We start from the raw sequence: 13,979 nt of genomic DNA on the forward strand, positions 1-13,979 counted from the left end.
ACTTGACATTCCCATTCCCTCAATCTGTCAGCCCTAATCTTCCCTTTATTTCATTGCCAGACCCCTTGAGAGTAATCCACTACTACAACTGCCTTACATCCCACTCCTTTCCCCAACTCTTGAAATCTGACTTCTAACCCCTATAAACCAAGATTGCCAGTAATCTCTTACAGTGAAATGTCTGGATCTTCATCTCCCTTAACTTTTGTGTACTTTGTGACATGGTCAGCCACCCCTTTTCCTTATGCTCTCCTCTCCTCACTTGGATTTCTTGATTCTTTCCTGATTCTCCTTCTCAATTGTACCCCTTAGTTTCTTTTTTAAAAATCATCATATGATCCCTGTGACTATCTCTCAAAGTTCTGTCCTAGGTCCCCACATCTTGTCTTATTCTATCACTGCACATTCTCCCTTAGTGATCTTATATGCTTCCTTGGGTTCAATGATCATCTTTATGCACATTATGTATATATAAATATATGCACATAAATATATGTCTTATATGTGTGTATCATATACACAAACGAACATGCATGTACCACACGCACACATCTCCTGAATCCCTCTTATGTAATTCTAGTCCGATATTACCTAATATGTGCTAGACAAACATTCTCATCCATATGTTCTACCAACATTTTAAATAATATTTAATATTTATATAGTGCCTTAAGGTTTGTCAAACACTTTACAAACTGTACATCACTTTATCTTCATACCAAACTGAAGGTAGGGTCTACTATTATCCCATTTTACAGATGCAGGAACCTAGGCAGACAGTTCAGTGATTTTGCCAGGGTCACAGTTATTTCTGACCCCAGGTCCAGTAGTCTATCCATGATTCTACCCAGCTGCCTCTCACATTCGACAAGTCCAAGACTAAACTCAACTTCCCCCAAAATGACTGCTCTCCCTCTAATTTCCCTGACTTCTGTCAAGGGTACTATTATGTCCAAGTCACCTTGGTCTCCTATGTCAGAGTCATCCTTGATTCTTTCCATGTTTTTGTATATGTTGTCCCTGATAGCTGCATTGTGCTCCCTCCTTATTGCCTGCCTTTCAGAATCTATATTTTCCATCAATTTTAGGTCTAGGTGTTACCTTCTCCATGGAACTTTTCCTGATACATCTAGTTGTGAATATTCTCTTCCTTCAAACGACTGCATGGACCTATCTTGATTGGTGTTATATCTTGCAATAGAATGTATGATCTTTGAGGACTAGTATTATTTTTATTTGTATTCCTAGCGTGTAGTAGAATGCCTCACATATAGTAAGAATTTTATAAACTTTTATTTAATTTGAAATAACTTAAATAACTAAATTTAAATAATTTAGTTATCTTATCTCTCAGTGGCAAAGCTCTCCAAATATTCTTATTTGTAGATAAACTAGTACTGATAGTATAAAGAACTGGAGCAAAGAGGTAAGTCTAACCATCAACACTGGGAAAAACAAAGTAAATGAAAAACACGTATTGCCTAGATTAAGAAATGCAATTATGAGTAGTGAATAATATTAGTCCATCAACTTGTATAACATGGACAAGTGCTTAAGATAGATAATTATCTGGGTCCAGAAATGAGAGGGAATGGGGTATACTACACTACATTTGAAGGGAAATGCTCTGTTTTCAATAATATCAAATTTCTCAGTCAGGCAGCAACGAGAAGCCATCTCTTACCAACAATATTATTTCAGTGATACTATTAAGATTGTAGCAAATAGCAAAAGAGAGCAAGAGAAATGTATATAGTGAGTTTAGGTAGGTGGTAGCTTACTATCAATTTTTGACCTGCTCACAGGAAGGGGGTTGGTTATGTAGTGAGAATGAGAGGAAATAGACAAACTAACTAGTACTATATTGGCTTCTCTGATATACTAAAATATTGAGAGGTATTCCTCTCATTGGATTAATATTTTATGGAGGATTTATGGAAAGACATGGGTAAGAATGGCACAGGATGAGAAACCATGTAAGGTTTACAATCTTAACGGAAGGAAAGAGTACCCTCACAGGTGAAATCAAATTCCACCAAAGTACTATTTAAATTACTTAATTTTCATTATATGCATTCAACATGGGCTATTAATTTAATAGGAAAATTCCAGTCTGATCAAGTGTAACTGAAAACTGTTCCTAAAATTACTTTGCACATTTTGCCTAGAGAACTAAGGGACATGTAGGCATGTTTCTGAGACTTAATCTGTACACGTGTCCCTCTGTCCCTTGAATATGGCAGGGATATATAAAGATGAATTTAGAGTTAAATTTTTTAGAAAGAACTGAGAAACCTGATAGAGAGGGTGTGACCCAGGAGCAGGACTATAAAACGATACAAGTATTGAAAGCATAGACTACGATTACTAAAATTAACATACCTTCTAATGGTACTTTCCTTTTCATTATAAAATTCTTTTGGATTATTTACTACAGTTTACATGTGTTTTTTTTTACCATATATTCTGACAGTAAATAGAATGAATTTCAATATTTTACTGAAATTTAACCAGCTCTATGAACATGAAAGGCATCCTTAGTTCTTGGCCTGGTCATTGGTGACACTAAATTGTTAAGTAGATATGGTTCTTTAAAGAGTTAAGTTTTTAGGACATTTATCTTCTATCTACCCCCACCCCAATTTTTTAATCAATAATTTTATTTTGCACCTTTACAACGACTATTATGAATTCTGAAAGTCAAATGTCAAATAAAAATTTTATAGAAAAAAATTAATAATTAAAATGTCTAGGATTATGGGTAGATCAGATACTTAGAACTGCCAGCCAGTTCATTCTAGATCAAAATTAATGAATAAAATAGGTGGCTTTTGTGAATATGAGTAACAGTTGTACTTTGGGGATGTTTCAGTTACTTGGCTTTATGCATATCACAAGTGTGATTTTAGAAGACATGAATTTTTATATGGTTTTGGTGAGCTTCTACTCATTATTTTAAACATTTAAAAAACAATAAAATTGTTTCATGGTTTCTTGTTAGAGCTAGTTTCTATTTTTGTGTGTGTGTGTGTGTGTAGAAACACATATATCTATTGTTTAGCACAGTGCCTAGTAGAGTAGGATACTTAGTTAATGCTTATTAATCAATTGATATATTTGATAATACACAGGCACTGTAGCTGCACAATGAGCTGAACATTGGACTGAACAGCAAGAAAAGAATGTTCTAGACTTCATTTTTATAAAAACAAATTTCTTGATATGTTTTGCTTTTACATCACCTACATTTTCCACTGTTATTTTTCCCACTTCTTCCCAGAAAGCCATTCCTTTTTTTTTTTTTTTTTAGTGAGGCAACTGGGGTTAATCGACTTGCCCAGGGTCACACAGCTAGTAAGTGTTAAATGTCTGAGGCCACATTTGAACTCAGGTACTCCTGACTCCAGGTCCAGTGCTCTATCCACTGCACCACCTAGCTGCCCCAAGCCATTCCTAATAATAAAGTACAAAGGGAGAAAAAGCCCCTCCCCCCAAATTAAACAACATTTCATACATATTCCAATATTATTTGCAACATCCCACAACCAGAATCCTCTACTTTTCTAAAGAAGCAATGGCAGATATCTTCTCAAATTTCTTTCTGGGTCACTGCCATTTTGCAACATAGTTATATTTGTTGTTCTTTCCCTCTCCAGTGTTGTAGGGATTGTGTATACCATTTTCCTGTTCTACTTACTTCCCTTTGCATCAGTTCATATAAATCTTTCCATTCTTCTCTGTCTTTATCATGTTTGTCATTTCTTATAGCATAGTAACGTTATATTCATGTACCGCAATTTGTTTAGCCATTCCCTATCATGCCGAAATGATGGGCACCTACTTTGTTTCCAGTTGCTAAATATCCCCCAAAGTGTTGCTATAAATATTTTGAGGTATACATGACCTTTTTGTTCCTGATCTCCTTGTGGATCTATGCATAGTAGAAGAATGTGTGGTGTCAAAGGTTATGTGACATTTTATTCACTTTCTTGTGCATTGTATCTTTCAATAATGCCCTACTACTCTCTTGCTCAAAACCCTAAATTTCTGACACCTATTTTTTTTTCTGTACAAGGTATATCCCTGTGGCAGGTTATCATAGAATTTCACAATCTTTGAGTAATAAATTAAGTAAGTATTTATTAAGTACCTACTAAGTTCAAGTGGTGAACCAGAGGGAAATACAGACTTAAATAATGTGGATATAATTAGGCTCGTAGCAAATTGCTAATAATGAATGATTGTACAAGATACCAGCAAAAATTCATCATCTAAGTCAAATACGATAGAACCTGTGAGGTAGGCTGGTTATTGAGCAGCAATGAGGGATAACAGATGGACAAGAAACACACAGGATGGGCTGTCATTTAGACCACTGCAAAGAATGCTCACATTAATGAGACCACAGATTTAACATAGTAATGAGTAACAAAATTCACTCTAGTTGATAAATATTGCTGCTAGTTTAAGAGCTCTGTGTGATGGCTGTAAATGTACTTTGTAATATTGCACTGTTTCATCAAGAATACAAAAGGCAATATTTTTTGTTGTTGATGCCAAAGAGAAAAAAGAATTGATTTAGGTCTTATAATAATGGAAGCTAGAGTAATGATTTTTTTTAAATGATGGAATTTTCAAAATTAGCTATCTCATATTAAGAAACTATAGTGAAGAAACTCCTTTGCATAAGAAAAATTGAAGACAGAGACAGAAAGCAGGTGTAGAGATATTTGCTGTATTGTCCTGAATGTTTCTATGATGCTTATCTGCTCTAACACCAGGCCCTCCATTTAGCTTCTCTAAAAGGGAAATTACCATTCTCTCTAATCTTATCTGTACATTAAATGAAATAACCTGCTCAGAATTTTGTTGGCCAGCATGTTTTATTGTATTTTAAAGGCTTAAATGTAAGAGTGAACACATTAAAAAGACAAACGTCCAGATATCCTTTCCCATACAGTGGGAACACAGACATAGACATAGTGGTGGAATGAGTGCATAACCCACAAGACATGTGGGTCACTCCTGGAGAGAAGAGGGAGGAAGGAAGGACTTCTCCATTCCTGCCCAGGAAGCACTTGATCCAACAGTGCAGATCCTGTCTAGTCCATGGATCACACTCAGACTTTCCCAATTGTTCTCTGATCAGGATCATTGTTCTTTTGGTTGGCTTGACCTCTTGAAGTTTGGGATGGTTTTTCTCAGATGTCTTCCCAATAGCTCGTCTAGGGCATTTCCTAGTTTGTTTAGGGCTTTCTTCTCTTCACAAGTTCCTTTAGCATCGAGGTCAAAGTCATGGGTGGATTTGGGAAGATCAGTAAGTCAGAAAGTCAGTCAGCAAGCATTTATTAAGCATTTACTATGTGTCAAGACTACCCAGGCCAATAAGAAAAATAGCTGGCTCCCTTTCAATGCTCCTGAATACCTGCTTGCTATGGGCAGGGACAAAGTTGGGATACATTTCTTTTATGGAGTACTGTATAATTTTGATATATGCATGTTAGGAAACTGTTGGAGGAGATCCTTTAAAGTAGTATTTTGCTTTACTGGATCAAAAGCTTTTAAAAAAGTCAACAAAGTAGTATGTATAATAAGATATAATTTTTTCTACATCTTTCGGTCAAATATATGACGGTAAAGATGTAGTTTACTAGGAAATGATACTTCTATAAATCAGTCAGTTACCTTTCTATTACCTTCATCAAGGAAGCTCTCAATGTATACATATCCTAAATTTTTTATATAGAAATTGGGCATGAGTAAGTAGTGAGATGTTCTCTTGGATGCCCTTTAAAAACAGTAATATCCCCCCTGCAAACTTCAGTATCTAGTCTTTTATCTGAAACCTTGAATATTAATCCCTTGATGCCTCCAAGATTAGCCACTGACAGCAAGGAGCTCCTGAGTACCCAAAATACTGGTGTAATCCAGCTTCTTTGCTCCATCTTTGTCAAATGTCATTTACCCTTCTTCAAGAGGCATATTTGAGATGATGCTGTGAGAGTGGGAAGGTGGTAGTTCTGCTCTCTTAACTTTGAAGAGTTGGTTATCTAAGTCTTTAAGGCTTCTACATCTGTCCTCTCTGTCTTCCTGCATCCAGTTTCATCCTTCAGTGCTCTTAATTGGGATTCACACCAAATTTTATTCACACTCCTTTTCCCTTTCACTGCTTGCCCCTGTTTTATGAGGAGATGCTACTTATAACCTTTCATAATCCTTGTCCCTAAGATATTCAAATGAGTTTGTACCCTTAAAGAACTGTTGTCCTGGGCTGTCCACTCTCTTCTTGGCATGAAGATGGTGTTTACTGACTATGACATTTTTTCAGTTATTTATGGTCTCTTTACCATGGCATGCTCATTAACATCACTTAAACACTTGCATGGAATTGTTATTATCAATGTCAATGTCCTTTTCCTCCATCCACTACCATTTTTAGAATCGTAACTTGTTTACATACATCAAGTTAGTATTGTTTTAATTTTGTACCACAACTTTCTCATGTTCATTCCTCTCTTCCTAGTTTGTATTTAATCTTTGCTCTTTTCAGGTTGTTTTGAATATAGACAAAGCTGATTAAGGAATGACTCTCATATCAGAATGGGCCATTATCTGTCCATTAAGATACAATCAATTTTATTTAGGGGGGTTCTTATTTGATTGTCAGCAAGTCTCTTACCTCCCATTCTCATTTCTTAGAAAGTATTCATGATTTACATGTGTGATGTTCTGTGTAGCTACAAGTCTTTGACCTTTTTTATTTATTATTGCCTGAACCATACTTTCCAATATATGTATTTTTGTCCTTTCTTTTTTATGTATTGAAATCATCAGTTATTGAAGACATTACTTGGAGGAAATGGTCAAGTTCTTCATATATTTTTTTTTTATCTTTTCATTTTCTGCAGTGGATCTTGGCATATAAGATGGAATAATTTTCACAGTGGTCCTTTTGCAAATAAATTCATATCATGATCATGGTAATATAAGATGACCAAATATCTCATGAAATAATGTTTTTGTTGCTTTTGGACACATGATAAAACCAATTCTATTATGTCCTTTCTGTACCTTGCTGAGGAGAACCTATGAGCCAACTTTCTAGTCAGCTGCAACTTCTGTTTGCCTTCTGGTTTTGCCATAGTGAACATCTGACTGACAGGTTTCAGATGCTCCAGCAGTATATCCCCTTGTAAAGCACTAAACAAGGAGCTTGCATTTAGAATACCAGCAGTTAAGTTAATGTTTAAATGAGTTTGAAAATTAAATGTTTCTTAGCACCCTCTGCTGTATTTTCCACCATTCTGATACAGTGACTGCAGCAGTGGGAGTCAATATCATAGAACTGAGAACTATTTTGTATTTATTTGTAGTTTCATGGGGTTGTCAGTGTCCTGGTGATGAGTTTCACCACAATCAGCTATGCAGGTCCATGGAAAGCAGAAACAGTCTGTTCCCCGAATCACACTCAAAGCCCTTCTGAAAGGGAGACCCCTGTCATACCTTCTGCTAGTCTAACTTTTGAGAATTTAGGTTCAATTACATGCCACAAAAGGGCATCTGAACAGGACTTGGGGCACAAATGGTTACATATATCACAAACTAGGAAAGTAGATGACTATGATAGAAGGAATATCAATACTGCTTCCCCAAATGGCCTAAAATTATAAATCCACTGTGTTTTCATGAATAAGAATTCTAAACTTGTAATGAATCCAAATCAATATTACATTGAATATGATAGAAAAATAAATGTGGATATCATAACGTGGAAGAATTCCTGGTTAGATATCTTTTAAAAGAATTGCTAAGATCACAGGTATTTGTAACATTAAAATCTGGAAAAACATTAGTGGGGACAGAACAAAGAGTAACTAGATTTGTAGGTATGAAGACTTGGGTTCACTTCTGAAATGTACTAACTGTCTAGGCAAGTCAGTAACCACTTTGAGCATCAGTTTCCTCATCTACACAATGAGGGTTTTGGACTAACTAGCTTTTAATGTCTTCTGAAGTCCTAAGTTATGTTTTTTATCAGGCCCAAAAGTACCTTTAAAGAATTAAAGATAATGCTTTTTCAATGTTCCTATTTTCCACTGTTAAGTGTATTTGATTTATGGAAGCTGTAATAGCATAATCAGTTTATAACACACTTGAGCTATAGTTAAACTATTATAATAATTTGAATATTTTATTTCTTCTAATATTTTTGCCACAAAACTTATGCCACTATTTGCCTATCACTAAAATGGTATGTGTTTTTATTATGATTAGGCTTCCAGACTGAACATTCACAACTCATCATAAAAATAAAATTATCCTTTTTTTAATTTGAGAAAAATATAGATCTGGATTTCAAATAATACTTCCAAGTGTCACACATTTTATGAATGTCCAATGACTCCTGATAATGATTATATTTTCTAAGAAGGATTTAATTTGGAAATACAGAGCATCTATTCTAGATGTTTTTCAAAACAAGATATAATAGGAGCTGTGGAAGTCAGTGGTATTTATATTAAATCTCATCTACTAAACTTCAAGGCATATTAAAATTCTACTTCTCTGACTCCTCCAGCTGGTGGTAATCTTTGCTTCATCTAAATTTCATGCAATGTTTATGGTTCACTGTCATGGACTCTACTGACTCCTTTTTTTTTTTTTTTTTTTTGCAGGGCAATGGGGGTTAAGTGACTTGCCCAGGGTCACACAGCTAGTAAGTGACAAGTGTCTGAGGCCGGATTTGAACTCAGGTACTCCTGAATCCAGGGCCGGTGCTTTATCCACTGCGCCACCTAGCTGCCCCCGCCCCCTGACTTTTTAAACTATCTTTTTCTCCCAAATAAATTTTGAATTCTTGGAAAACAGGTGTCATACTTCTTATGCTTCATGGTATCCAGGACAATCACACTATATACATTGCAGGGTCTTGACAGATTTTGATTTTCTCTACTAGAATGACTAGATATAAAATCGTGTGCTCAATCACTCAGTTTCCTATGTGCTTATTCTATGATGATTTCTTGAATTATCTGGAGAAGCCAGATCTTAACAAGATGGTCTGAGAGTCTTGGTACCTTTTGACCATTAATAATCTTCATCACAATTAACAGATGTTATCAGAAAAGGATCATCCATAACTGGTTAAGAGCTATCAAATCAAATGTCACAAGGCTCCTTGAATGATAGGTATGGAGACAGACATAACAAAGTACAATTCGAAGTCCAAATTAGAGTTGAAAAGTCCTCCTTATGCTATGCCCGTTATAGTAAGTGCTATTAAAGTGACTCCCATATGTATTTAAAATACATCTGTGAGGACAGAGATCACCTACCCTTCTCAATGAGACCAGTGTGGACTAGGAATGGAAAAGCAAATCAATTACCCCCAAGTGACATGGATGTAGAAGCCCAGAACTCTACGGAATTAATCGATCAAGGTATCAACTAGGTCTCAACACAGGAAATGTATTGGCATTGACTGAAAGAATTAGATATACTTCTGGGGCTGAGTATTTCAAGGGAGATTCCAGCAGCTGCTTCAGGATTGCTTTTAAAGGACAGACCCCTTGTTCCAGGACCAGAGGCCTCTGGATTCCCTCCCCAGCCCTAGTCCCCATTTGCTGCTTCTAGTTTGGGCTTTTTGTATCCCAATTAATTGGGGTAGGATGATTGATTGATTCAATCGAGAAATTCAGGAAGTGTCCGTGCCTAGTCTGTAGCCTTGTTTGATTGATTCTCTAAATGAGAAATCTAGGTGGTCCCCACTCTTACATATATAATGTAAAAATGTCTGCTTTAAAATGAGAAACAATGCTTTTCTCTTAAAATTAAGTAACATTTCTTCCTTTATTAAATAATGGAGATTTTCCAGAAAGATGGGGACAAGAATAACTAAAATGTTAATAATTAGTTTATTTGGGATATGTCTTGGAGAAACACAAATCTAAAATCTGAAATACACAAAATATATTCTTAATTTCAAAGAACATGCTGATTTGTCTTAAGGCTTGCCACAATGTACAATGACTCTGTTGTACTTCAGTTATATTAAGAAAGCCAGCTGATAATGTTTACCTTCAGCATTAACAACCATTGTTCCAATAACCCCTTTGTGGTTCTGAATCCTCTTCAGAGTTTCCTCAACTTCTGCCTGTAAGAGATGATATATCATAGAAAATTAATTAACTGAAATGACCTTTAACATTAAAATCTTAATGAATAGAAAATTGCTTGTAATGTATACATTTTCTTTTTTCCCTAAGATAAATAATAAATCCTTTGTTAAGAAATATAATTCCCCAATCTGGATAAAATGTTTGTGCAGTTGGTGATCCAGAAGCAAGTTTTCTGTGTCCTGCAGCATGATCTTGCAAAACAAACACTTAGTTCACATTATGAAGTGACTATTCAATTTTGCAAAAACATTACAATAACGATTCCTCACATTTGTGCACCCTGACACAATTTACGTACATCATGTACATACACCATTACATGAGAAATAGTCAAACACCATGACACATTTTGAAGAAGCTTGCTTATTTGTGGCACATAGACAGCTATGGATTTTCCTTTTAAACAGATAGAGAAAGTGCATCTTCTAAATAAACATTATTTTCCAAGATTTAACTTTTTGCAGCTGAATACTAGATTATTTTTTAAAAGCATGAATTTGCATGGTCGTGTAGGGTAATTTTTTTTAAACTAGCATCGAAGGGCTTGGCATACAAAACTTTTAGTTAAAACACAACTCTGTGCTTGAAAGGCGAGATGCTTGGCTTCTTCCTTGGTGAAATTCTATCAGATGATACTGTGTAGATGGACTTTTTAAAAGGCCCCTCTGGGCAATAGAGAGCAGCATCTCACTCTGAAGTCAGTCTAACAGTTTCCAATCTCTGTTCTAACACTGACAAGCCGTTGTGATTCACTGTTCTTATCCTATTTCCTCGCCTGTCAAATGAGAATAAAACTAGCAAGTTTGCCTACCACTTTGGTCACCTAGACAACAAGCTTCAAGCTTACTATGTACCAGGCACTGTGCTAAACACTGGAGAGACAAAGAAACGAGAAAATAACTCCTGCTTTCAAGAAGTTTGCAATCTAATTGTTACAAGAAAAAAAGCCATTTTTATTCTTTAAAATCCTATAGAAAAAACAATTCATTCTTCTGCTCAACCTCACTCAACCTTAACTTCCTCATCTGTTACACTGGGCATACAATTTAAGTGTGAAGTGGATGGAGAGGACAGGGAGATGGAAAGGGAAAGGAAAGAGGGAATGGAGGGAGAGACAGAGAAAGAAACAGAGAAAGAGACAGGGAGAGACAGGCAAAGAGACAGAGACAGAATACAGAGAGAAAGAGAAAAGACAGAGAAACAGATGGAAAGGGGCGGGGGGAACCTTGGTTTTGACTAGATTCAAATCCTTGCTCTACTACTTATTAGCTGTAGGACCCTGGGCTAGTGCCCCCCTCTCCCCCCTTTCTTCTCCGTAAAATGAGAGGATTGGACTGCGTGTTTTCTTGGTTAGACTAAGTTCTCTTTCAGCTCTGACATTAAAGGATGCTATGGTTGTAGGTATCCTGGGAAGGATGGATACTTTTGTGGGAGAGTTGCTGAATTGCTAAGTGGGGGAGAGGAAGGGAGGGAGAGGTAACTGTAGGATGTGTCCTTACTCTCCATTACCCCTTCCCCACCTAGAGTTCGCCCCGACGTTCCCTCCTCCCCCCCCCCGACCCCCCACTCTCCAGCCCTTAAGTTGTCTGGACACTGGTGCTGGGGTCACTGCAACTCCAGCTGCCCTGGAAGAGCATTCCCGGGGGACAGGGAGGGAAGGAGGGAAAGACGGAGGGAAGGAAGGAAGGAAGGAAGGAAGGAAGGAAGGAAGGAAGGAAGGAAGGAAGGAAGGAAGGAAGGAAGGAAGGAAGGAAGGAAGGAAGGAAGGAAGGAAGGAAGGAAGGAAGGGAGGGAAGAAGGGAGGGAGAGAGGGAGGAAAGGAAGGTAAGAACGCGGCCAAACTGCAAATTTACCATCTCTGGCGACCCTACTGGAATCTAACTCCAGTTCCAACGCTTCCACCTTCAAAGTCAACCCAAGCGGCCTGCAGTTGCTAGGAAACGAGGGGAGGAAGTGACGACAGCGGCGTAGGCCGAGAGGGGCGGGGGCTTGAGTCGAGAGGTTTTCCCCTCCCCTCTCGGGCCTTAGGGGAAGCCTTTGCTTCAGGACAGTCAGCGCAGGATGGAGAGCGAGTGCGGCCCGGGCTGTGGATGCGGCATCGCGAGCGGGCGGGCGGGCGGCAGGCAGGCAGGCCCGCTCTGCTCGTTCAGGTAGGTCCGCGACACCTGCGACGGTTGGGATTAAATGTAGCGGTCTCCGGTTGCTAGGAGACGACGGGAGGAAGTGACGACAGGACGGGAAATGGGGGTGGTGTTGTCGGGGCCTCGGTTACTGATGGTGGGTGGGTCTCCATGTCTGTGTCTCCGGGCTAGACTGTGGGTATGGGCAGTTGGTGGTCCAGGAGATGGTCTCCGGGAGAAAAAGTAACAGAGACAATTAAGAGAAATAGAAGGGAGAAGGGTGTAGCCAAAAACCATGTTATTAAACCCCTACAATATGCCAGCCGCTGTACTCAGCGCTGGGAACGTGAAGAGGAGACAGCCCCGGCCCTCGAAGAGCTTACAGTCTAATGGGGGAGGATAAACTATAGACTGAGAGGCGGTACCCACACGGACTGAGGCTCTTTCCAGAATAATGTGCGGATCAAATGAGATCCACCCCTTAAAGCACTATATAAACGTTGTTATAAATGCATTAAATAAAATGCAAAGGAGTATGAAAGAAAACAATTATATTGAAATGCGCTTATGCCTATATTTATTTTTAGGGAGTGTGTGGTGGGCGTGGGCTTTCTTATTTTTGCAAATGTAGATTATGTGTGTCCACAAGGGTCTGTCTGGATGAAGCTGGTAAGGGTCAGCAGTCCCCCCATTTACTTCAGATCCTTTCACTGGTAATTTTGGAAAGCTATGATCTATGTTGGATTGAAAGTGGAAACCTGGAGGTGAAAATTATCCAAGGTAATAGACAATAAAACTCCATCCCGGCAGAGACTTTTCAAAAGTTAAAAGTCAACAATTATTTGGTTTTATTTTTTAATATTTTATCGAAACTTTTCATTTTTTATTTCACAATCATTTCAGTATATTCCTCTGTTCCTGCTCCAGACATTCCCTAGAACCACAGAAAAATATTTTAAGCAACACCATTCTATTATGTACACAGGGACTGTACATAATTGAATTTGTCACATTCTTCTCTACCTTTCCAGTGAAAAGAAGTCATAGAAGATAAAGTGTCATAGACCTGAAATCATAGGGACTTAAGAGGTCATTTAGTTCCACTTACCTCATTTGACTGATGAAAAAAATAGGCTCAGAGAGTATGGGACTTTCCATATTTGCAAAGCTAATGTCACAGGTGGGATTTGAACCAAGGGCTTCTAACTTCAGAGCTGGTGCTTCATACCTTAACTCATCTCTTCTCGAGCCAAAGATAGTTCATTATAATTACATAGCCTTTAGCTTCATGTTATCCTTCTCTTGCTTTATGTTGTTGTAATTATTGTGTATATTCTTTTTCTGATTCTGCTTGCTTCACTACCTGCAATCCCTTTTAATCTGGAGTTGTTAAAAATGACTAATTCAGCTCTGAGAAAAAAAAAAGATAATCAGTTGTTACAAGCATTGTGAAATTATCAAAATGTGTCACCATAGTAAATGAGAATATCTCAACATACTGTGTGGGTAAAGAGCATGGTGGAAGATGCATACCCTAAGGCTCTGGCTACACTAATGCTTTTATGAATCATTTCTTTTCCCCCCCTTTGATAATTATTCTCCTTGTGGCTGGTATGCTCTCAGCCACATAAGAAGACAGAATAAAAAGTGCTTAATGTACTGATAAACATTTCTTGAGTTA

General features: G+C 37.6%; 1 protein-coding gene across 2 annotated transcripts in view; it reads right to left on the minus strand.

Moving 5' to 3' along the window:
• Positions 1–12,230, minus strand: part of DYNLRB2 (dynein light chain roadblock-type 2) — a 29,056-nt gene extending 16,826 nt beyond the window's left edge. Inside the window, exons 1-2 of one of the 2 annotated variants that reach the window (XM_043987063.1) lie at positions 12,032–12,184; positions 10,078–10,153 (exon numbers count right to left, since the gene is read on the minus strand). In XM_043987063.1, coding sequence (XP_043842998.1) covers positions 10,078–10,153; positions 12,032–12,034 — 79 coding nt within the window. In that variant the 5' untranslated portion in view covers positions 12,035–12,184. Of the gene's footprint in view, positions 1–10,077; positions 10,154–12,031 lie in introns of both variants that reach the window. The other variant, XM_043987062.1, reaches the window with a different exon arrangement.
• Positions 12,231–13,979: the final 1,749 nt, after the last annotated feature.

This window comes from Dromiciops gliroides, chromosome 2 (assembly GCF_019393635.1).
Source record: "Dromiciops gliroides isolate mDroGli1 chromosome 2, mDroGli1.pri, whole genome shotgun sequence".
NCBI classification, from domain to species: Eukaryota; Metazoa; Chordata; class Mammalia; order Microbiotheria; family Microbiotheriidae; genus Dromiciops; species Dromiciops gliroides.